Consider the following 26,570-nt stretch of genomic DNA (forward strand, 5'->3'; position numbering starts at 1 on the left):
TGAATGAGGTCCTTGCTTGGCCTTCAGGGGAAAGTGTGGTAGAACAATAAGTATTGAAGAGTCCCACCTCAATTGTTCAGGAGTATACTCTTCAAAAGGTGATAATTTATATTGCTCATTGAAAAAGTTCCCTGTCCTTCCAATGTTAAGACAGTTGTAAAACTTTTTTTCACTGTAGTAGGCTAGCTGCAAGGGCAATGAATAGACATGTTTGGACAATATACACATTCATGGGATCTCTACCTTTTGGAACTAATGGCATTCCCATACACAAGCTCAGTAAGATGTGCAACAAAAGAAAATTTGATGGAAGAGAAATCAAGAAAAGAACGAAAAAAGCAACCGCAGGCATGGCTTCTGTATATTTCGAGTCCTTTGTCTCATCCAAGCGTACGTCAGCTCATAACAAATTAACGGACATGCTGCATAGTAAAGGAAAACCAAGCATTTGACAGGCATGTATGTAGAAATGAGCTGAACTGACAATGCAAATCAAAACAGAGTGGGCTTGATTCAAACTAAAAGGGAATGATTTGTTCCACTATAATGTACCATTCGCTTTGTTTGGGTAGAGGTGGCCCACAGTTAAAGAGAAGGGTACTTCGATAGTACGTTCATTTGTACTACTACTCTAAAAGTACAACTCTGCCTAACAATGTTTCCCTGTAGATGATGATTTATAGTGATCGTTTGTCGTCGTTCGTGAATATCCTTAAGTACGTACCATAGCTTAGCCAACCTTTCTCATGAGAAGATACAGCCTTTGATCCATCATCAGGTTTCCAAGATTACTGGGGTCTCCTTTCAGCAACATCAGAAGGCCACCAAAGGATACGTAAACTTCTCTGCATATGCAATTCATACTTGTAAGTACATCTAGTTATATTTCAACATTGTTCAGGTCTAATAGCAAAAACCAAAATTGTTAAAATAGCCTTCATACATCTTCACACTGCCGCCACTCTCTTGATCTGAGAACTTGTAGAGCTTTCCATACATGACATATTCATACTTGTCAGCAAGAGACTTTCTCCCACTCTGCAAAAACCCACACTTTACATTGAGGTATACCAAGACAACTTGTAAAAACAGCCCCTTGTAGCAAGTAATAGAAGTAGAACTTGAGCGTTATACGCACACATGCACACACACACTTCGTTTTTACTATTTTCAACTCCAGCAGAGGTAGAGACCTACAAAGAATGCAGTGTACAAGAAAACTAACCCTACATTCTTCTTTTGAATGTGCTTTTTGGGCCAGTTTTTGGCTACTTTGGTCATCTTTTGCCAGTGGGCCCCTAATGTCTCCTTTCTTACACCTGGTATAATATGCTTGGGTTGTGTGGGCCTTTTGATGGAGCACTCATCTAGCGGATGTGTTGGTGGCCAATCAAGCACAATTGGCTTTTCCGAAAGGAGGGTCTGCACAGTTGTTGTCAGCCATCCCCATGCATCTGCAGCTGCCAATCCTGACAGCATCCCCTCTTGCTTGAAGTGCCAGTAGACCAAACTGCTACCCCTCTTCACTTGCGGGCACTATGTCGTCTTGTTCCATAAACTTGGGATTTAACCGTCGTACTTCCACAACAATGCTTCTAAGGTCCTTTGTCTTCGTGGTTGTCTACAAATCTTGTTGGATCTTCCTTCGTCCTTGACTCCTTTGAGCCTCTCCTCCTAGCTTTCAAACCAGTGAATTTGGGATCATGGTCACTGACAATTTCCTCGGGCAAACCATAGAGCTTATATAAGTGCTCCCACAAAGGGCTGAGCTAACTCATGGCTCTTTACGGTGGTGCGAGTAGGAATGAAACACGTCATCTTTGTGAGTCAATCAAACACCACCCAAATGACATCATGACCACGGTTGCTCCGTATTCAGCCTAGGTACCCTATTTATGGGATTCCTTAACCACCCTAACCATAGGCCCGTGTTCACACATGGCCAGACACAGCTCAAGCGCCCATCTCGATGTAGGGGGCGTAACACTGCAGCCAAAAAAGGGGGGGGGGGGGGGTGAAACCGGCCCGTAGGGCGGTAGACGTTAGCTTTCACCTGATTCTTTAACACTTGACTATACGACACAAAGCAATGACTTAAAAGGAACCTGTAACTGAGACTGGAATTACACTTCAAAACAAAAGCACGGCCAGGAAGCTAGAATGCTCCCAAGCAGACAGCGACACCTGTAGGTTCCAGAGGTTGGCGCCCCTTTCGGTATTTCTTTATTCTTTAACAGAGGGAATAAAACCTGTGATTTCCTACAAGCTGCCCCGCACAATCTGAGCTGAATTTTATCTGTTCTGGCCTGATTTCATCAGCATAATTGTACTAGGTCACTTCACAATCAGTATCCCCACACAATAGATGACTTTCCCGATGCATACGATCACTCTGCAAAACCTGGCGAGAATCTACAGCACGATGAATTCTCTGTTTTCTGCCCCGAAAATGCGCCAGATCACCTCTACAGCGGTCCCTTCGCGTCCCCTAACCTCCTAGGGATTTTAGAGACCGTTTAGGGCCGAAACCCTAAACCTGCAAAAATACACAGCAGGCTGTAATTCCCTGTTTTGGGCTCTGTTTCACGTGCCGGTCGCATCCGTAGCAAGTCCTCGAGCTCTCGCATCTGTAGGGCTACTTGCCCTTTGAATCGGATGAGATTTCGCACGTGAAACCTCTCCGAATTCACCTGTACCTACGGGGATTAGCCACTAGCTAATCCAGTACCTGTGCAAGAGGCTCTTGCCTCGGCAATCGCGCATGAACCCACACAACTGTACATTGGTTAAATGAGAAGCCCACTTGAGGGGCATAACATAACTGCTTGTAGGGGAGAGAGAGAGAGAGAGCAATGCGTAGCGTGCAGGGCATCACTCCTGGCACCGCACTGTACATAAGAGGGAAAAGAAGCACTCCATAGCTCTTGCACCTGTTGCAATCTGCCTGCAGCTGAAAATGGCGCCCCCTTTCTCTTGTAGACTCGCCCAGAGTGGTAGAAGTGCTCACAGAGTGACACCTCGCCCAGTTTCCGACTTTGGCCAACTTGGCTAAAAATATCTCAATTGGTGCGTCAATTGACTCGGCAGCAGAGTAATAAAATGTTCCCCTTGCCATTCCAGAGCTAATGATGTGAACATATTTTCAGGTCCAAAATAGCAGTTTCCTAAATTTTAGGAGATGCTTCCACGGCACTCACACTAGTTATAACCGGCCTGTACAACGTAGAGGGCGGTACAATTTTAATTACCTGTTAACTTTACACAGAGCACTGAGAAGGGAAGAGAACACAGTTGCGTCCAGCGACTAGAATGTCACTGTGCACACGAGACCGACACCCTGTAGGCCCCAAAGACTGGCGCCCCTTTCGGTATTTCTTTATTCAAATTAAGGTAGACGATCCGACCACTTAGCACAAGCTTTCACAAAGCTGTCCAAACCTGGCGAGGGCTGAAAACGCAGGTTTTCGACCTGATTTTGGCAACATAACGACGCAAAAACCCCTGTAGGTCAAAAGCACCTGTCTAGGACGGATTCCCTTGCTATCTGGAAGCTTTCTGGTGAGCTGTCACAGAAATTCAGCGGGCTGTAATTCCCTGTTTTTCACTGCCGGGTGCCCAAAAGCCTGTACACGCATCCCAAGGCTCTCACGAGGCTCCCCCGGGGTTCCCTTGCAGTTTAGGTGCGAAACCCTAAACCTGCAGAAAAACACAGCAGGCTGTAATTCGCTGTTTCGGATCGTTTTTAGCGGAGCAAACACGCCTACGCGTGTCCCAAGGGCTCCCGCACGCAATGGGACAGTTCCCCTGTGAATTGGACGAGTTTTCACGCGAGAAAACTCTCTAAACTCGCAATCTTTCGCGATGGAACTGTGCATACCTGTGGGGGATTAGCAATTAGCTAATCCGGTTCCTGTTCAGAAGGCTCTTGCCTTGGCAAACGCGCATAAACCCCCAGAACTGTACATGTTCATCTGAGTAGCCCAACTAGTGGGGCATTACCATATGTGCCAAAGGGGAGAGAGAGATGCACGAGAGCAAGTCATCGCACTACATGAGACACAGGAGAAGGCAAGCTTTCCATTAAAGCTGTAGACCTGCACCCACTACTCACACACACACACACACACACACTGTAGGTCACTTGTGTTCAAAAATCAGCCTCCTCTCTCAAATTGGGCGCCCCCTCTTCATGCTGGAAGTGGCAAAACTGCCTAGAGCCGCCATGTGTCCAGTTTGCCCCTTTTGAGTAAATTCTCTAGTTCCCAATGACTTATAAAGTTATAAGTGACTTTTCGAGTGGCCCAGACTTCATTTGGCGCACACAGGCTTCCATACTCATCAGAATTCAGTGCTAACTGGCCCGACCAGTCCCAGATTGACCGACCCAGACTCCCGCTGTGAGAAACCTATTCGGCCGCCGCAGCCGTTTCACACTGGCCATGCAATGTCCACTTGCACCTTTTCAAGGGTTCCGGGGAAAACAAGTAAAAATAAAAGTAAATAAAAATATCTAGTACTTATTTACGAAAGGCAACAGGAAAAATACACCTCCTGGTGACACACCCGACCCTTGAAATACTGCAAGCGACCTCGCTTGCATGCCAATAATACATGTGGTATCTGTTGATATCACACATATTCTATGATGGAAATCCAAGATATACATGCTTCCGGAAATGTAGCGTTGGACAATTAAACAATCCCACCAACCTGGCTACGACACATATATCAAGCATAGAAGCCTTCTAGTGTACTCTGAAGCACAAACTTCTCTAGCTAAATTCTGTATGGAAAGAGTAGATACAATTGCTTAACTACTCTCTTGAGCATCATGAACCATGCTCTTGCCTTGCTCCAAAAAGGCTACATCAAGTCATTGTGGGTTCCATCTGAAAGGCTTCAAGATACAATTGCAATAGCTGAGGTGAATCAACCAATTCAGACTCTTCCATCCATTTGGCATCCAACGATGGATAGTTCTTGAACTTCACCAAATAGCGTCTTGCAACTTTTCCTCTAACCTTCTTTCCTTATGTGCCAATATCTGTTCAGGAACAAGGATCTCATCCAATTCTTCCACTTCGGGTTGTTCCTCATCAAGCATATTCTTTGGCACATTACCAACAAAGGGTCTTAGAAGGCTGACATGAAAAGCATTATGTACTTTCCAGCCTTTTGGTAGCTTTAACCTGTAAGCTACATCGCTAATCTTTTCTGAAATCTGAAAAGGACCATAATATCGCATACTGAGCTTAGGAAACAAGCGTTCCTTGCCTTTCCTTTTCCTTAACCTGGCCTTTTCAAAGCGCAAAAGCACCCAATCACCAAGTGAAAATACAAGTTCACGACGGTGACGATAAGCAGCTTTCTTTTGCTTAGCCTGAGTCTTCTCAAGAGCAATCTTTATCTTCCTGTATGTTTCATCCATATCTTGCACATACTAGTCTGCCTCAAAAATCTTGTCCTTAGTCTGCAAAATGGGCAGGACTTTCTTCCCTCCTTCCACTATCTCAAATGGTGCCTTACCTGTTGACGTATGCACAATGTTATTGTAAGCATATTCAACCAATGGGAGATGGTGTTCCCAAGTTGCCTTGTGCTCTGACACATAACATTTGAGCAGGTCCAAGACAGTAGAATTTGCCTCTTCTGACTGTCCATCAGTTTGCGGATGAAACAAAGAAGAGAACTTTAGCGTAGTACCCATGTTCTCAAACAATGCCTTCCAGAAAAGACTCGTCATACGGGGATCCCTGTCACTGACAATTGACTGAGGCATCCCGTGATATTTAAAGATATTGCTCATGAATATCTTACCATGTGTTCTGGCTTTATCTTCTTCCTCACAGGAATGAAATGGACCTGCTTACTGAACCTACAAATGATAGTCCAAATCCCATCATTGCCTGTTTGCGTTCTTGGAAGATCAAAGATAAAGTCCATTGCTATGCTTTCCCATGGCCTATCAGGGATCGGCAATGGCTACAACAATCCCGGTTGCTTTTGCCTATCAAATTTGACTTTTTGGCAAACTAAGCATGATCTTACAAATGTGTCAACATCTTGACGCAAAGCTGGCCAATAGAAGAATGTCTCAACCCCTTTCACTGTCGCATCAATTCCACGATGTCCAGCATAGGGTGGAGCGTGACTTTCCATCAAAATCTTTGGCCGTAACTGTTTAGTAACGCATAACTTTCCATGCATCATGAGAAAGTCATTCTTAAGCATATAGTGCTCATGATGTTGCCCATCAACAAGCTGGTCATAGATCCTTGCAAAATCTGAATCTTCAGCATATTGTGTCTTCATTTCGTCCAGTTCACAATGGTACGGAATTGACACTGCTGAAATTTTGGGCTTTCGTGACAACGCATCAGCCACCACGTTCTTTTTCCCTTGCACATGCACAATCTGAAAATGGAACATTAACAAGATGTTTGTCCATCGCATGTGCTTCTCAGACAACTTCGTTTCTGTGATGAGAGAAAATATCGAAAGGTTTGATGATCCGTTTGGACAACAAAATCAGCCCCTAGCAGATAGTGTTTCCAACTAGTGAGAGCATGAATTACTGCCACAATTCTTTCTCATAGACTTGCAAGTTCCTTTCAGTCTTCAAAAGAATTCTGCTCTCATATGCGACTACTCAACCATTCTGCATTAGAACTTCACCAAGACTATGGCCACACGCATCACATTGAACCACAAAAGGTTTCGAAAGATCTGGCAAAATGATTACCGGATCTGAAGTCAGCTTCTCTTTCAAGTGTTTGAACGCTAAAATTTCCTTGGCTGTCCACTTGAAAGTAACTCCTTTTCCTTGTAGTGCATGGAGTGGAGAAGCAATCTCAGCAAAATTTCGGATGAACCTCCTGTAGTAGGAACATAAGCCTAGAAAGCTTCGAATGTCATGTACGGACTTCAAGTCTGGCCATGACCTAATTGCTTCCACTTTGGCAGGATCCATGCGTACCCCATCCTTTGAAACAATGTGTCCAAGGAAGTGAATCTCTTGCAAAAAGAACTCACTCTTCTTCGCATTAATGAGTAGCCTATTCTAACTTCTTATGTAACTCATTGAAAACTGCAGTCAAGTGATCCCTATGATCCTCTTCGGATTTTGAGTAGACAATCATGTCATCAAAGAAGGTACCCACGAAGTTTCTATGTGGTCTAAAAATTATGTCCATCATTCTATTAAACATGGCAGGAGCATTTGTGAGACCAAATGGCATAACAAGAAACTCATAGAGACCAAATGTTGTCCTGAACGCAGTCTTATGGACATCTTCTGGCCTAATGCGTATCTGATGATACCCACTCTTTAGGTCTATTCTTGTAAACAATGACGCCCCCTCAAGCCGATCAAGAATGTCATCTATCCTCGCTATGGGGAACCTGTTCTTGATGGTATTCTTATTCAAGGCGCGATAGTCAATGCACATGCGCCATGAACCATCCTTCTTCTGCACTAAGAGTACAGGTAAACAAAAAGGGGATGAACTGGTCTGAATCAGCCCCTTCTCTAAAAGCTCGTTGACTTGACTCATAATCTCTTTCTGTTGGGCTGCACTAACCCTGTATGGTGGTCTATTCGGTGGACTAGAACCTGGCACAAGATCTATAGTATGATCCTCAGGTCTCTTAGGAGGTAACTCCCCTGGCAAAGAGTCCGAAAAACAATCACTGAAACCACTCAAAAAAGTTGACCTGTCTTTATCTAAGGTAGACAAATTAGATACAACTTGAGGTACTTCTTTTGCAAAGATCAAGTACGCAGAAAGATGATTCTTTATTACAGATGAAATAGCAGAAGCAAAAACAACTGGAACAGACTCGCCTTTAAGCTTTACATCGAGGACATGAGTCTTTCCTCTATGTACAAGGGTAATCTTTTTGTTGTAAGTATCCACCATAGCATGCAACCTGTAACACCATGGATACCCACTAACACATCACAGCCCTCAAGTGGCATAATATGAAATTCTTCCGCATCCACATAGCTCTGAATGTGCAGACGAAGCTTTCCCAAAATGGGAGTAACAAGTTGAATGACCTGGGCATGCCAAACCTGCTTCCCCTATCATACCCATCTCCTCTGCACGAATGCCCAACTTTGATGCCAATTCTGGTGATATGAAATTTGCACGGGCTCCTGGATCAAAGATACCAGCATTGTCTGTCACCAACGTGTGACTACTATCTATCCTTTTTGTTGATTTCTTTCTTCTTATTTATTTACTTTCACTTTTTGGAAACACCCCTCGGGAAATCTAACTGCCCTGCATTGCATAGCTAGTGTGGAATTGTCCAGAGGGAGTCCAAGCCTGAGGGCAAGAGAGCACTAAGGTTGGACAAGGACTATGGTTAGCCAAAGTGGGGTCATTGACTAGCCAAAGTGGAATCCTTTGCTACAGAGCTGGGTGTGGCTGCAGTGTACAAAGGGGGTCAGATGACCTAGAAAGATACAATGGCAGCATCTCCTAAAATTTAGGGAACTGCTATTTTGGGACCTGAAAATGTGTTTGTGTCATTATCTTCGGAATGACAAGGGGAACATTTTCTTACTCTGCCGTGAAGTCAACTGGGCAACCGGTTGGGAGATTTTTAGGCGGCAACCCCGATACGGGAAATGACTTGTAAATGTGCCAAGTGGCACATTTCTGTGCACTTTCCTCATGCAAGAGAAGGTGGCGCTGAATTTGAAGGGAAAAGAGGCTCATTTGCAGATTTTGTCACAAGTTAAGAGCTATGGAGTGCTTCCTTTCCCTCCTATGTACAGTGCGGTGCCAGGAGTGATGCCCTGCACGCTACGCACTGCCCTCTCTCTCCCCTATGGCAGTATGTTATGCCCCTCTAGTGGGCTTTTCAATTGACCAATGTACAGTTGTGTGGGTTCATGCGCGATTGCCGAGGAAAGAGCCTCTTGAACAGGTATTGGATTAGCTAGCGGCTAATCCCCTGCAGATACAGGTGAATTCGGAGAGGTTTCACACCAAAAATCTCGTCCGATTCAAAGGGCAAGTAGCCCTACAGGTGCGGGAGCTCGAGGACTTGCTACGGATGCAACCAGCACGCGAAACGGAGCCCGAAACAGTAAATTACAGCCTGCTGTGTATTTTTGCAGGTTTAGGGTTTTGGCCCTAAACGGTCCCTAATACCCCCAGGACGTTCGGGGACGCGAGGGGACCGTAGTACAGGTGATCTGACACATTTTCGGGGCTGAAAACAGAGAATTCAGCGTGCTGCAGATTCTCGCCAGGTTTTGCAAAGTGCCCGTATGCGTCGGGAAAGTCATTCAATGCGTGGGAATACTAGTTGTGAAGGGTCCTAGTACAGTTATGCTGCCGAAATCGGGCCTGAACAGTTGAAATTCAGCCAAGCTTGTGCGGGGCAGCTTGTAGGGAGCCACAGCGTTTATTCCCTCTTTTAAACAATAAAGAAATACCGAAAGGGGCGCCTAAGTTAGGGGCCAATCTGGTGTCGGTCTACTCATACAGGTGCAATCTAGCAGCCTGTATCCCTCTCCCCTTTGTTGTGTCTTGAAAGTACAGGTAAAGTGGGCGACAAATTAAATGGGTGAAAGCAAATAAGGTTTAAGTCTAAGGTCTACCGCCCTTTTTGAAAGTACAGGCCGGTTTAACCGTCTGGTCTCTAACTTTGCCCCAGGCTATGCACAGCTCCGTGGCATCTGTGTTTGGCTGGTCTCCAACCAAACCTGGAACAAGTCCTGCACTTGGCTTTGGCTTCTTCCCTTTATGGTCCGACTTGTCATCCTTATCTTGTGACTTCTTCTGTGGGCATTCATTTGCAAAATGTCCTTCCTGTTCACAAATATAGCATTTCTTGGCCTCCCTAAGAGCTTTCCTTTCTTCAAAAGTTTTGCCAGAAAAATGCCTATTTTGCCCTTGTCCTCGTCTCGAAGAAGATTTAGACTGCTTCTTGAACGTATCACCTTCTTCAATGGAGGGCTTCTTTGCGGGAGGCTCAGAAGGCTTTGCTGCAACATTGCCCTTGGCTGAAAACTGTTTGCCCTGGGACCCTTTCTTGTGGCTATTAAATCCATCGGAATCTCCCTTCGACAGATTGCTGGAGCCTGGCCACTCTTGCATTCTCTATCACTGAAACATATTCATGACAGTAGTCTTTGTGCAATAGTCCCTTATTTTCTTGGGCAATCCGCAACAGTACTTCTCAACCTGTTCTGACAATGGCACAAACCTGTAAGAGGTGACTGGCAATAGTGCGGCCCAAAACTGTTTATTGTACTCTTCCACATTCGCACACTGTTTAGCATTCAACTCATGCCATTCTGTCATCACATCCACTTCAAAAGTGTTTGTCAACCATGCAAGCGCAAAAAGCTGTTTGAATTGGACCCGCGTTGTTGGAGCTCGACCCTAGTTCAACAATGCTGTCCACCATTGAAGCGCATTCCCTTTCAAGAAAGTGGCAGCCTTGCATATCTTTGAAGATTCCGTGAAGTTTCCTCCAGCATAAGCTGCATCGAACTGTTGAATGAAGGTTAAAGCCTTCAATTGGTCCTCAATTCCTCTGAAAGTTTCAAACTTCACTCCTTGCCCACCTTCCTTGTAATCCTTGGGCTGACTCAAAGGAGCCACATTATCATAAACAGGTGTCTGTAACAGTGGTGCTCCATGATTGTTCATTCCAACACTCGCATCAATTGTTTTACCTGTCGTATTTGCATTTTGTACGTATGGCTGCGAAAAACCAGCCATACAAATTGTGTTCCAGGCACTCGAAACTGGCCGTAGGCACCCTGAAAACCTGGTTGGACACCCATGTTCGCGTACATAGGGTTTACCATGCCTGTTTGCATTGTCCCGAACACATTCCCTGGCATATAACCTGTGGAAGGTCCAGCCATAGCTTGAAACACTGAACCACCTCCAAAATAACCAGGATAAGTATTAGGTAATGGAAGGGTCTGACGCATAGCGTGTTCATTACTCCCTTGACCATTCACAAACGGTTCCTGTCCAGCTAAAGCAAGTTGCTTTGGATCATTGGACACCGCTAGTTGCTCAATCACATGGGCTTTCCCTCGAGCATCATGAGTCCTCTGCGCATTGGAAATCTCCTTTTCCTGCAACGGCTTAGTCATGCCCTGTGTAGGAGGCTGAAAACCCTGTGTCGGAGCCTGTAAGAACTCCTGCATCCTTGGGTTGTTAGCCAACTGCTGAAACATGTCCATGCAGCAACGCAATTGAGTTCTAAACAACCTGTCCTCTTCTTGAAGAGTTGAACGAACTTTCTCCGTGCCATGTGAGGAAGATCCCTCTTCAAGTACTTGGTCTCTCTTCTCTGCCATAACGACAAGCTCTGTGTTGCTTTCACCCACAACAATCCACGCTGCACTTTTTGAAGAAAAAGTGATTATCCCGTCGATGGAACCATATAACCGGCCTATACAACGTAGAGGGCGGTACTATTTTAATTACCTGTTAACTTTACACAGAGCACTGAGAAGGGAAGAGAACACAGTTGCGTCCAGTGACTAGAATGTCACTGCGCACACGAGACTGACACCCTGTAAAAACCCCTGTAGGTCAAAAGCACCTGTCTAGGACGGATTCCCTCACTATCTGGAAGCTTTCTGGTGAGCTGTCACAAAAACTCAACAGGCTGTAATTCCCTGTTTTTCACTGCCGGGTGCCCAAAAGCCTGTACACGCATCCCAAGGCTCTCACGAGGCTCCCCCGAGGTTCCCTTGCAGTTTAGGTGCGAAACCCTAAACCTGCAGAAAAACACAGCAGGCTGTAATTCGCTGTTTCGGATCGTTTTTAGCGGAGCAAACACGCCTACGCGTGTCCCAAGGGCTCCCGCACGCAATGGGACAGTTCCCCTGTGAATTGGACGAGTTTTCACGCGAGAAAACTCTCTAAACTCGCAATCTTTCGCGATGGAACTGTGCATACCTGTGGGGGATTAGCAATTAGCTAATCCGGTTCCTGTTCAGAAGGCTCTTGCCTTGGCAAACGCGCATAAACCCCCAGAACTGTACATGTTCATCTGAGTAGCCCAACTAGTGGGGCATTACCATATGTGCCAAAGGGGAGAGAGAGATGCACGAGAGCAAGTCATCGCACTACATGAGACACAGGAGAAGGCAAGCTTTCCATTAAAGCTGTAGACCTGCACCCACTACTCACACACACACACACACACACTGTAGGTCACTTGTGTTCAAAAATCAGCCTCCTCTCTCAAATTGGGCGCCCCCTCTTCATGCTGGAAGTGGCAAAACTGCCTAGAGCCGCCATGTGTCCAGTTTGCCCCTTTTGAGTAAATTCTCTAGTTCCCAATGACTTATAAAGTTATAAGTGACTTTTCGAGTGGCCCAGACTTCATTTGGCGCACACAGGCTTCCATACTCATCAGAATTCAGTGCTAACTGGCCCGACCAGTCCCAGATTGACCGACCCAGACTCCCGCTGTGAGAAACCTATTTGGCCGCCGCAGCCGTTTCACACTGGCCATGCAATGTCCACTTGCACCTTTTCAAGGGTTCCGGGGAAAACAAGTAAAAATAAAAGTAAATAAAAATATCTAGTACTTATTTAGTATTTACAGAAGGGAACAGGAAAAATACACCTCCTAGTGACACTAGTCGTCTGACCATCAATCACCTCTGGAACCACATCGGAAAATACAATGTCGACCGCTATCAGGTGATTTACACTCGTAGCCCCACCGTGGCAGTGCTCACTGGTCGTCCGGCCTAGACTCTCATTGTCCGCCTCACACCATGTAACTCGGGCATTGGCATTTCCAGAGGGGTGCTTTAAAACAAGTCAAATAAAATTTCCCCAAAAAGAAATCAACAAGTAAAGACTCGTGACATACCCCCCTCTTGAAATCGCGAACGTCCTCATTTGCATGAATATCAATCCATTAGTATGTACAACACTTCGTGGGCACCGTATCACGGTTGTCAACCTTTTCATGTGTACACACCTGGTCGACATGGTACGAGACATACATGCTCGTAGTTAACACTCTTGTGTAATCAACAGTTGTTAACTCATGTATGGTCTACCTGTGGGACTGTTCCATTGACACAGTGGATGGCTTCACACTGTGCCACTGGCTTTAATAGAGTCCATAACTTTAAGTACACTTCGAATTCTTTCAAGCATAATAAACCAACAGTTTAAAAATGCGTCAACATGTACTCATTAGAAGCAATTACTGTACTCTTGACGACTGACAAGACATACTTACTTCTAAAGCACTGTACAGACTTTGGACAAAACTTTCATTCCTCAAGGGCAATTGCCAAGCAGGGTACACTTCTATTGCACTAAATCCATAGATACATGAGAAGTGCTAGCGCCTGGATCACCCCCCTCCACCGCAGGTTTCTTTCCTTTTGACCTTTGCTCTTCTTGAGTTGGAGAATATGTAGGTGGTAAACCAAAGGCTTCAAGGTAGAGCTGCAATTCATTTGGTGACTCTAACGGTTCACTCTCTTCCATCCACTTTGCATCCATAGGTGGATAGTTCTTGAACTTCACCAAATATCGCCTTGTAACCTTGCCTTTGACTTTTCTTTCCTTGTGTGCCATGATCTGTTCTGGGACCAAAATTTCATCAAGCTCTTCCACTTCTGGCTGCTCTTCAACTGGCATATCCTCTGGCACATCACCAATAAATGGTCTGAGAAGACTCACGTGAAAAGCATTGTGAATCTTCCAGTTCTCAAGCAATTTCAGCCTATAACTGACGTCGTTGATCTTCTCTATTACTTGAAAAGGCCTATAATAGTGCATACTAAGCTTTGTAAAGAGACTTTCTTTACCTTTTCGCTTCTTTAAGCGTGCCTTTTCAAACCGCAACAGTACCCAATCACCAAGTGAAAACAGCAGTTCACGATGGTGGAGATCAGCAGCTTTCTTTTGCTTTGCCTGTGTCCTTTCAAGGGCATGCTTTATCTTCTTGTACATTTCCATCCATATTCTGTACATATTGATATGCCTAAAAGATCTTTTCCTTGATATGCAAAATGGGAGAAACTTTCACATGACCTTCGACAATTTCAGAAGGTGCTTTGCCTGTTGAAGAATACACTGTGTTATTGTACGCATACTCAACCAACGGCAAATACTGCTCCCACTTACTCTTGTGCTCTGACACATAGCACTTAAGCAGATCCAAGACACTAGAATTTGCATCTTCTGACTGCCCATCTGTCTGTGGATGAAACGACGATGAGAACTTAAGCGTAGTGCCCATATTCTCGAATATGCCTTTCCAAAATAGACTTGTCATCCGTGGGTCACGGTCACTGACAATTGATTGTGGCATACCATGGTACTTAAAGATATTGTACATAAAGAGACGTGCCATCTGATCTGGTTTTATCTTCTTCCTAAGAAGAATGAAATGAGCTTGCTTGTTGAATCTGCAAATAATGGTCAAGATTCCATCATTTCCTGTCTGTGTTCTGGGAAGATCAAAGATAAAATCCATAGTTATGCTTTCCCATGGTTTATCTGGGATCGGCAATGGCTGTAACAGCCCTGGTGCCTTCTGCCTGTCAAACTTGACCTTTTGGCAAATCACACATGCTCGCACAAAGGCATCCACATCTCTCCTCAACGTAGGCCAATAAAAGAATGTCTCAACCGCTTTCACTGTAGCATCTATGCCACGATGCCCTGCATACGGTGGGACATGACTCTCTACCATGACCTTATGTCGCAATGGCCTAGTGACACAGAGTCTGCCATCATCATCATAAAACCATCTCTGAGGAGGTAGTGCTCATGACGTTGTCCTTCCTGTAACTATTCGAAGATACTTGCAAAATCTTCGTCATTCGCATATTTTTCCTTCATGTCATCAAGCTCATGATGATAAGGAATTGACACAGCTGAAATTTGTGGCTTTCTTGATAACGCATCAGCCACAACATTCTTCTTGCCTTCCACATGCACAATTTGGAAGTGAAACATGGAGAGAATGTTTGCCCATCGCATATGCTTTTCCGATAGCTTTGACTGTGTCAAAAAGTATCGCAAGGTCTGATGATCCGTTTGGACAACAAAATCAGCTCCTGACAGGTAGTGTTTCCAACTTAAGAGGGCATGAATTACAGCCAGTAACTCTTTTTCATAGACCTGCATGGTCATCTCTGGCCCTTGCAAGATTCTGCTCTCATAGGCTACTACCCTGCCATCTTGCATTAGCACTGCACCAATGCTACTGCCACAAGCGTCACACTGAACCACAAATGACTTCCTGAGATCTGGCAAAACAATGACGGGATCTGAAGTCATCTTTTCCTTTAAGAGATTAAAGGCTGAAATCTCTTTCTGGGTCCATCTGAAAGTGACCTCTTTCTTTAGCAAAGCATGTAAAGGTGAAGCAATCTCTGCAAAGTTGCAAATGAATCTTCTGTAGTAAGAACATAGCCCTAAGAAGCTACGGACAAGTGCACAGTCCTTAAAGCTGGCCATGTCTTGATTGCTTCCACCTTCGCAGGATCCATTCGGGCACCATCCTTTGACACAACGTGTCTGAGGAAGTGGATCTCTTCCAAAAAGAACTCGCTTTTCTTGCCATTGATGAGCAATTTGTTCCTGCGTAACTCTTCGAACACAATGGTCAGGTGATGCCTATACTCCTCTTCATTCTTCGAGTAGACTATCATGTCATCAAAGAATGTGCCAACAAAGTTCTGATATGGATAGAAGATCCTATCCATCATCCTATTGAACGTAGCAGGAGCATTCGTAAGACCAAATGGCATCACTAAGAACTCATAGAGACCAAATGTCGTTCTAAACGCAGTCTTATGCACATCCTCAAGCCTAATTCGAATCTGATGGTACCCGCTTTTAAGGTCGATCCTGCTGAAAATCGCCGCACCCTCTAGGAGGTCAAGAATATCATCAATCCTTGGAATAGGAAACCTATTCTTGATGGTATTCTTATTTAATACACTGTAGTCAATACACATACGCCACAAGCCATCCTTTTTCTGTACTAAGAGCACTGGAGAGCAATAGGGTGACGAGCTAGGTTGAATCAACCCTTTCTCTAAGAGCTCCTACACTTGGCTCATAATCTCTTTCCGCTGCGCCTCACTAACCCTATACAGTGGCCTATTTGGTGGGCTACAACCTGGCACCAAATCAATCGCATGATCCTCGGGCCTCTCCGGCGGTAGTTGAGGCAGTAATGAATCAGAAAAACAGCCATTAAACTTTTGCAAAAATGCTAACCTGTCTTTATCTAGCACAGATAAATTTGACTGGCAACTATCTGAAACATCACGTGCAAAAACCAAGTACGCAGAAAGATGATTCTTTATTACAAAAATGATAGCAGAAGTAGATACAATAGGGACTGACTCTCCTCTTAGCTTTACATCCAAGATGTGAGTTTTGCCCCTGTGTTGTACAGTGATCCTTTTGTTGTAGGCATCCAAGACTACATGCACTCGGAACATCCACGGGGTCCCCAACAAGACATCACATCCTTCTAGCGGCATGATGTAGAACTCTTCTGTGTCCACATACGACTGAATATGCAGACGCAGCTTTCCAATGATGGGAGTAACGCACTCTGAGTGGCCAGGACATGCCAATCCTGCCTCTGCGGCCCGTCTCTTCAGCTCTGATGCCCAGCTTCATAGCTAATTCTAGCATGATAAAGTTCGCTTTGGCACCTAGATCAAAGAAGATAAGTGCCATTTGGTCTCTAACTTTACCCAACGCTCTACATAACTCACTGGCATCTGTACTAGGCCAGTCGCCCAACATGTCTGACACTAAACCTGCCAAGGGCATAGGCTTCTTTCCTTTCCTGTCCTCTTTGTCATCTAAGTCAGCTGGCCTTTTCTTTTGTAAGGTGCAGCGGAATAAATGTTTGAACTTTGCTCAAGATGAGTGCTCCGAACTGTGCTCAAGGTTCCTTTTGTTCTTATGGAAGGAAGAGCCTTCCGTTCTTAGTGAGAGAGTGCAATGATCATAACAAAGTGAATGTGTCACAAAGTAATGACATGGCGGACAACAAAAACCCTAATTTCTGCCAAAAACCCTAAAATTCCTGCAAACCCTAATTTCCGGAAATCGCGGAGGCTTTAAAAAATTAAAAATTTAAAAAAAAAAAAGGAAAATGATGAGCGACGCGAATTTTGCTTTTGCTTTTTTTTTTATAAAAAAAAAAGAGAAAAGACTCTCTAAGAGAGAGAGAGAACTGATGCTTTTGATTTTAAAAGCTTTTGGGGCTCTGCTTTTGGGCATCCCTTGTAATCTTTAAATTAGTGGTGAGGGCCTCATTTCTCAGAGCATCTGGACGCAGAGTCTGAGAGTGAAACCCTAACCGCTCTCTTGTACTTTGATGATTGATTAATATAAAAAGAAATACCGAAAGGGACGCCAGGCTTTGGGGCCAATATCTCTAGGCACGGAACTCCGCCGGGCCAGTGAAAATCTATTGTGATCTGTGAATTGTTTTGAAGTGGTTATTTGGTGTTGTCGCGGTTGATTCTTGACTTGGAGTGTCCAAGTCTTACAGTGGTATCAGAGCACGGCCGATTTCTCTTCTACGGGAAATCCGATCTCCGAATTTTTTTTCCGCGGCACCTATGGCTTCAGGCAATGATCAATTGACTCCTTCTGCATCTGGAGATGCGGGCTGGGATCACAACGAAGATTCAGGCAGAGAGTATGGCCCGCCTTGGCCTACTTAGGCGGAGCGGCGAGAGATAGAGCGTCGCCAGTTGATCGGCGATGCAACAAAAATGATGCTCAATTTTGCCAAGGATCCGAAGATGGCAAAATATATGAACCAGACCTCTTTGGAAGAGGTACAGATGGAGTGGCAGAGAACCACAACACCACTCCCGAAACCCGCTCTCAAGAAACCTTCTGCCTCCAAGAAATATACGGAGAAGGAACTGGAGAACGTGGTTGATGCACGGATTGCTCAGCTTTTTGACGTGCAAAAGAAAGCCAAAAAGCACCGCAAAAAAAAAAAGCAGAAGAAAAGCGCTAACTTCCCGAGATATTTGGGTCGTCAATCGACTTTTGACAAGGCAAAGAAACAGAAGAAGCGTGTTCGATTTGAAGGAGTACCCAGTTCTTCTTCTTCTTCTTCTTCTTCTTCTTCTTCTTCTTCTTCTTCTGACAGTTCTTCTAGCTCTTCAGATTCGAGCGAAGAAGACAGAAAGGGTAAAAAGCGAAGCAAGAAACAAAGCTTCGGAAAGGGCAAGAAAAAGGCAAAGAAGGCTACATCTCGCCCAGAGACTGACAGTTCTACTGAGGACTTGTCTACAGACAGCTCAGATTCCGATGATGGAAACTTTTATGCGAGCAAGAAGATTTTTTTTCCAAAGCCAACCAGTATGACTTTCTCGAAGATGAAAGCAAGAAAGTCCGAGAGTTTAAGGAAGGTGGCCACTTGATCAAGTGTGATACTTGTCAGGATACTCAGATGCTTCGAAGGCTTTGTCTTTTATATAGCAGTTTGACATCGCTTTCGCGGGAGGACACTATTCAGAGCACTCCAAGATTCGAAGAGCTACCTCTTACCTTAAGGGGAATGCTCGTACTTGGTGGTCCACGCTTCTTTTAAACAAGAGTGCGCCAGTTAAATGGCTGAAATTTAAGAAGCTTTTTATTTCTTCTTGGTTGACGCAAGAATATGAACTAGATGTACGAGCTGCTTGGAACCATCTTCGAATGACCAAGAAAGATACAATCAATTCTTATTGTGAAAGATTCTGGAGCTCTTTTCTACCCGCCTCTTCATTCAAGAAGATCTCGTTCAGAGAACAGATTGAGCGGTTTACCTTGGGTCTACCTACAGAGATCCGAAATCACTGCTTGGAACAGATGTCAGCTTCTGTTCAGGAGTTGATGAGTCATGCGAAGCGGGGCTTTGCCATTCACTCTGGCAGTCTGACCTACCCCACAGATGAGGCCATGACACAACGAGCCGAACAGACTTCTGGGAATGAAAGTAGAATGAAAAAGAGCAACCCAGAGAAAAAAAAGGATGCACGACCCAAGCTTACTCCTGAGGAGAGAGCTCGCTTCATCAGAGAGGGGAAGTGCTTTGGATGCGGGGAACATGGATATATTTCCGCAAAGTGCCCTGATAAGGCACAGAAAGAACAGAATGATAAAGACGACGACAGGTCTGAGAGTTCGAGAGCAGCTGAGGAATGTGGCAGAAAAGGCAGATAGAAAAGCAGAACTGGTACCACATGGCGTGGGACCTGCACCGAATCTAATGAATGAAAGTACAAACTTTGCCGCTTTCGGGGCAAAGTGAAGGATCAGGAAGCTCTTTTGAAGGAGCCAAGGCCAACTTCTTTTCACTTGGAATTGGCGGCTCGATTTGGAACTACGCCCGACAGACTGACGCCACGAGCCAAGGCCAACTTCTTTTCACTTGGAATTGGCGGCTCGATTTGGAACTACGCCCGACAGACTGACGCCACAGGCGGAGGTAGTTCAACTGGCACCCGGATGGGATGTTGCCATTACACCGAGCATTGGCAAACTTCGTTTGCAATGATAGGGGTGTTCAGGGCACGCGAGTGACGTTCTACTCGGGATCCCTTGGTACCACAAGAACTACGCCGTGGTTGACTACCGGGCCGAGAAAGCCACTTTGATAAATGAAGGGCTTAGAGATTGTACTTGATGAACTTCAATTTTCTTACTCATTCTTTTGGGAGAACTGAACGCTGGATAAAGGTTGCATATCTTTTGACCTGATCAAAAGAACGCCAAGATTTTTTTCTCCACGCTCATGCCGATTGCTTTTGAGAGGGCCTGAAGATCATACCATTGATCTGATATCTGGAAGCACGCCACCGAATCGGCCACCTTATCGTGTGAGCCGAGTACAGAATGAAAAGATTATGAACTCAGTGAAAGACCTCTTGGAAAAGGGTCTTATCCAGCCTAGTACTTCACCGTATTGCTCTCCAGTGTTGTTGGTTTTGAAGAAAGACAGATCTTGGAGAATGTGCATCGATTATAGCACTCTCAACGAAATCACCATCAAGAACAGATTTCCGATTCCTAGGATCGATGATATACTCGACAGGTTACAGGGATCCTCGTGCTTTAGCAGGATTGACTTGAAGAGTGGATATCATCAGATCAGGATAGCGCCAGGAGATGTCTACAAGACAGCTTTTCGAACGACTTTTGGGTTATTTGAGCTTTTGGTGATGCCTTTTGACTTAACCAATGCTCCTGCGACATTTAACCGGATAATGGACAGGATTTTTCGAGAGTACAGGCTATTTGTTAGCACTTTCTTTGACGACATCATTGTTTTCTCCAAGAATGAGGCAGAACACAGAGATCATCTGCTTCAAGTCTTTCAGGCATTACGAGATCACACGCTAGTGATTAATGCAAAGAAAAGTGAATTTTTCCTACCAGAGATACACTTTTTGGGACACATTGTGTCAGCAGCAGGAGTGCAAATAGACCCGGCCAAGATAGAGACTATCCGTGATTGGCCCGATTTGAGGAATGTCCATGAAGTTAGAAGCTTCTTGGGACTGTGTTCGTACTACAGGGGGTTCATACGAAAGTTTGCAGAGGTTGCTTCCCCTTTGCATACCTTGACACAGAAAGGAGTACCTTTTTCGTGGGGACCCACAGAGGTGACTGCCTTTCGGACATTGAAAGAGAAATTGACTACGGGACCTATTTTGACTTTGCCGGACTTGCAGAAGTCATTTGAAGTATATTGTGATGCTTGTGGTCGTAGTCTGGGTGGGGTCTTGATGCAAGAAGGCCATGTCATAGCTTACGAGAGCCGTTTGTTCTCTAGGCCGGAGATGACAGCACAGATCTATGAGAAAGAGCTTTTGGCGGTTATCCATGCTTTTACTCAGTGGTGGCATTACCTACTCGGAGCGGATTTTACTGTCTTTACAGACCATTAGAGTTTGCGCTACTTCTTGTCACAAAAGCAGCTTTCGGAAAAGCAGATGCGGTGGGTGAACATCTTGTCACAGTTCCACTTCGAGATTGTCCATGTGCAGGGACAGAAGAATGTGGTGGCAGCTGCTTTGTCTCGGAAACCGTTGGTTCTGGCTATTTCCGCGATACATCATAGGAGCTTCGAGGATATGGTCGATCAGTGTGCCACAGATACAAATTTGCACATATTTTCACACGGATACGGAATGGGGAGACAGTAGCTGAATACTCCCTTCGAGAAGGCTACTTGATGAAAAAGACTATGTTGTGCATTACACAGCCGTTGAGGGAAAAGGTTATGAGTGAATGCCACTGTCCACCTTTTACGGGTCACCGCGGCATTGCTACCACCATGAAAGGGGTAGAGAGATATTTCTTTTGGCGGAGACTCAAGAAGGATGTGGAAGAGTTTGTGCGCAGTTGCTTGGTATGCCAGAAGGTCAAGTTTGACAGGCATAAGGCACAGGGATTGTTACAGCCTTTACCCATACCCACCCGCCCCTGGGAAAATATTGAAATGGATTTCATTTTTTTGATCTCCCGAGAATACAGAAAAATCACGATGATTTTCCAATTACATGGCACGCCTGAGACGATTGTCTCCAACAGAGACCCCAGATTTATGAGTTTGTTTTGAAAGGCAATTTGGGAGAACATTGGCACGCAGTTGCAGTTCTCGTCATCGTTCCACTTGCAGACTGACGGGCAATTTGAGATTGCCAATTCAGTGATTTTAGATTTATTGAAGTCTTGTATCTCGGATCAGAAGACTCAATGGGAAAAGAACTTACCTTTGGTGGAATTTGCCTACAATAACACGATACACTCTTCGACGGGGAAGACGCCATGTGAGATTGTTGAAAGTGCTGCGAAGGTTCCATCCTTCCTGAGCACGAAAGATTAGAAATTTGAAGCGGATGAATATTCGCGAGATTTGGATACGGCTTTTGCCAAGGTTCGCGAGACTTTGCAGGAGTCTCAAGAACGACAGAAAAAGGCAGCGGATCGCCATCGTCGCGACTTGAAACTGAAGGAGGATGATTGGGTGCTCTTACTTTTGAGAAGGCACGCCTAAGAAAGAAAAAGGGAAAGGAGAGGCTTTTTCCAAAGCTTAGTATCCGATACTACGGACCTTTCCAGATCACTGACAAGATAAATGATGTCTCCTTCCGATTGAAACTGCCAGATACTTAGAGGATTCACAATGCATTGCATGTGAGTCTCTTGAAACCTGTTAAGGGTGATGTGCCTGATGATGGGGAGCCTGATGAGCAACCCAAAGTGGAAGAAAACGAGGAGATCCTTGTTCCTGAACAGATTTTGGCACATAATGATACGAAGAAAGGTAAAGTCCGATGGCGGTTCTTGGTTTAGTTCAAGAACTTTCCTGCATTTGATGCGAAGTGGATGGAGGAGGAGGACCTAGCAGATACTCCTCGGATTGTGAAACTTTACCTCGATGCTTTGGTTTAGCATAGTCTACTCCAAACGGAACCCAGAATTCAGCTTGGCCGAAGATCTGGTACAATGGGATGCACAAGAGGGGAGTTACTCCACTCCTTTGTCAACAGATGCCTCGATTTTGATACTAAAGTCACTGATGTCTCTTTGAGCTTCAGGGATACTGAGAGCTGACAGTATTCTGCTGGATGACTTTATGAAATGGAATTCCTGATAATGATACTGATTTGTTCTTGACTTCTTGTGAGTGCAGGAACTGATAGACGAAATGACTGCAGCGTTTTGGTCTGATTGATCTCGAATAGACATGGTTGCAATAGGGGTTAGTCAATCGGACATCGTTGAGGTCCCGATTGGACCTAGATGTGATTGCTAGCTACATTGCCGATAAATCATGGTCTAAGATCCGAATGAATGTTGAATGTCATGTGATGTCCTGTGATGTCTGGTGATGTCCTGTGATGTGACTGTCGATTTTGTACATGTGCTAGATGTGTGTTCCTAGTACGTAGGTACTAACAGTCAGTGTCTGCTAAGACGGTTTATGGCTTTTGTCGGTTTTGCAGGCGTAATCGTGGTCGATTACAATGCTTTCAAGAAGGGGGTATGTCACAAAGTGATGACGTGGCGAACAGCAAAAACCCTTATTTCTGCCAGAAACCCTAAAATTCCTGCAAACCCTAATTTTTGCCAAAAACCCTAATTTTTGAAAATCGCGAAGGCTAAAAAAATAATAATTTTATTATTTATTATTTTTTTTGGAAAATGATGAGCGACGCGAATTTTGCTTTTGCTTTTTTTTTATAAAAAAAAAGAGAAAAGACTCTCTAAGAGAGAGAGAGAACTGATGCTTTTGATTTTAAAAGCTTTTGGGGCTCTGCTTTTGGGCATCCCTTGTAATCTTTAAATTAGTGGTGAGGGCCTCATTTCTCAGAGCATCTGGACGCAGAGTCTGAGAGTGAAACCCTAACCGCTCTCTTGTACTTTGATGATTGATTAATATAAAAAGAAATACCGAAAGGGACGCCAGTCTTTGGGGCCAATATCTCTAGGCACGGAACTCCGCCGGGCCATTGAAAATCTATTGTGATCTGTGAATTGTTTTGAAGTGGTTATTTGGTGCTGTCGCGGTTGATTCTTGACTTGGAGTGTCCAAGTCTGTTACAGAATGGACACTGTGCGTGCAAGTGTATGAGACTGAGAGATAGAGAGAGAAGAGAATACGACAACAGAGACGTTGAAAACCCCTCCTCCGAAGGCCCCACTCTCTATGGCGAGAGCGGTCTACTTATGATTGCACAAATCTCTACAATGCTTGGACTTGCCGACGACGTCAACGACGATGAGGACGACGACGAGACGCGCTGAAATCTGGAACTGCTAATGGCTGAAATCTGCAAATCTTTATCTGCTGAATTTTGACTCTATGTCGATGATGATGTCGACGGCGACAATGCGACAACAACGCGCTGAAAACGTAGATGCTGAAATCTGCGTTTTCCGGGCTGAAATTGTAAACCTTGCGGAAACTGACCGTGCAGCGAGAAACTGCTGAGGAAAGGTGAGGTCTGCAAGGTTCGGGACTTGATCTGCGGTGTCTAAGGGCTGAAAACTGAAAACGCTGATGGTTCTTGATGTTCCGTCGCGGTGAATCTGCAAAACGCTGGGGCTGATCTGCAAATCAAAAACGCTAGGGCTGAAAATCTGCTCTGCTGCAAAAACGCTAGGCTTCTGCTGTGTCTTGCTGTCGCGGGGTTGGTCTGCAATGCAAAACGCTGGGGCTGATCTGCAATGGAGAAAAACGCTGGCTGTCCTTAGCTGAAAATGCTAAGTCTCTTGCCAAGGAGGGAGTCTTACTGAGAAGTTGCCTGTTGAGCAAGGTGCTCCTGCTGCCTCTTCTGCCAATTAGTGCTAGTCTAGGTTTGCTTATATATAAACTTACTCAATTTGCCCTACCTACTTTCCAGCAAAAGTCACTTAAAATTAATAGGTGAAAAATGTCAAAAATAGGAAAAATAGGCTAAATGCACTGGAAAATTTCCCATATGCATCTACACTAAGTGACTGGGCATGCACGGTCTGCGAACAGACTCACAAAAGTGCCAGATCACTTCTAAATCTAGACTGACTGAACCTTTGTCGTGTTGTAGCTTGTCCACGGACACATAGGGTTGGATGTGTCACGTGACATCCCCTCCTTTTCAAAGTGAGGTACTGGTACCGAACTATATGGCGTCGAGGCAGATCGCCAATAGCATCTAGAATCCTGGAGGGGACTCTTCGCCGGCCCACTCTGATGTGTGGGTTGTGCGGTACTTGAACTTCATAAAAGTCTGCAACGCTTGCTTCTTTGGGCCGCGCCGAAAGCGACACAAAGTCATCTTCAATGCTTTAACTTCGTCGAGAGTCATGCTTCTTTCTTCTTCAAGAATCTCCATGGCTGAAAATTCTTGAAACCATTTCCAACACAAAACCATGAATATACCTATTCCATGTAAAGTGAGTGGAAAAAATCTTGTCTTCCTCAAAGACTGTGCATGCAATGTAGATGAACAAAGAGACGGAGTGCCAAACCATTCACCACACACACGCAAACAATGAGATCGAATCTTTCTCTTATGATCTAGAGCAATCAACTTTGGCAATTCACAACGGAAATGCCCATGCTTGGTGCTCATACTTTCATGTGCTCTTTCCACAACTGTGTCATGTCAAGGAAGAGACATGGAATGTGACTTCCTTGAATGCATACTTTTCAGCTTTTCATGAACAATCCGCATACATTCGTGCTCATTCATAAGTGAAACGTGCTCAACGTACAATATGTCATGCCTAGTAAAAGAGATCACATAAGACGCTGACTAAAATAAAGGAAACGATCACGAATGAAACACTCGAACAATGCGTGCGTACTAATCACGTGAACACATAATACTTCCTGTGAAGGTTCTTTGGACCTAGGCTCGAGAGCCAAGATCGATCCTTCGTGATTGATTGAATTTGCAACGAGGTTAGCTTCGCTAGAGAAAGCATCAACTAACTCACCATCCTTGTGAACAATCACGTCTTCTTCATGCAAATCATCATGCTTGTGAGAAATCGCATCTTGATCATACAAATCATCATGCTTGTCTGTGTCATCCAAATCATCATGCTTATCATCATCATTCAAATCATCATGTAAATCATTGTCATTCAAATCATCATGCAAATCATGTGTGTCTTGCTTTGGAGAAGAAGAGACTGAGAGAGTCTCCTTTTCCCGAATTTCTTGCATCTGTGCCTGAACTTGAGAAAAGAGTTGCAAGAATTCTTTCATGTGATAATCGCTCTTCTCTTGTCGTGCTTTGGTCTCGCAGTCATATTCTGCTTGTCCTCGCGATCCAATTTGGCTTGTCTTTCTTTGTTCTCGCGATGTATGGCTACCACTCTTTCAGTGTATTGACGCTCTATGGCTGCTATCTGTTCTTCGTGTTCACGCTCTATTTCTGCTTTTCGGTCTAACTTCTTGTCCATAAACAATTGCGACAACTCCTTCGTAGGAGTTAGTGCAATCCTTGACGTAGATGGGGAAGGGGGAGGGTCGGAAAAACCTCCTGGTGGGGAAAATTCTTCTTCGCCTCTCTCATGCTCATCACCTCTAAGCGAAGTATCCATTCCGCTTCAAGTGATGACCATTCTGAAGTCGTGGCCCGTGGGTTCTTGTGTTCTTGGGTTCTTAAGTTCACGAGGAACTTGGGTTCTTGTGGGTACTTGAGGTTCTTGAGGTTCTTCTTTCGCTTGCAATCTGTGTTTGAGAAGGATCTTCTCTTCACCCCGGTTCTCCTCTTTTCCGCAGGCGCACCCCTTGGCAGCCTTGCGCTCACACCAAGGTTGCTTTTTCCCACCTCACATCGATTGGCCGACCACTAAGTGCACGATTCGCTCTCAATGAGTGAAAAGAGGCACAATGGGAGGCTGGACAAGCCCTTCTTTCCTGGGATTCCTGTCACTCTTCAAAAACACGATTAGGAATCGACACGCCCAAGCGAACTTGGGTTCGTACGACCTCAACAAGCAAAAAAATTTCTTGTGATTCTTGTGGTTCTTTCCTTGAGTGATACAAAACACTGCCAAAGC

The 26,570-nt window shown here is 44.8% G+C and overlaps 1 protein-coding gene across 1 annotated transcript in view; it reads right to left on the minus strand.

Annotated features, from left to right (window-relative positions):
• Positions 1-486: 486 nt before the first annotated feature.
• Positions 487-26,570, minus strand: part of LOC147447976 (DNA-directed RNA polymerases II, IV and V subunit 8B-like) — a 30,811-nt gene continuing 4,727 nt past the window's right edge. Inside the window, exons 3-4 of the mRNA XM_086524465.1 lie at positions 944-1,038; positions 487-845 (exon numbers count right to left, since the gene is read on the minus strand). Of these exons, the coding sequence (XP_086380591.1) occupies positions 731-845; positions 944-1,038 (210 nt within the window). The 3' untranslated portion in view covers positions 487-730. The remainder of the gene's footprint in view (positions 846-943; positions 1,039-26,570) is intronic.

The sequence above is a fragment of the Adiantum capillus-veneris genome, chromosome 11 (assembly GCF_014529385.1).
Source record: "Adiantum capillus-veneris isolate H3 chromosome 11, ASM1452938v2, whole genome shotgun sequence".
NCBI lineage: Eukaryota > Viridiplantae > Streptophyta > Polypodiopsida > Polypodiales > Pteridaceae > Adiantum > Adiantum capillus-veneris.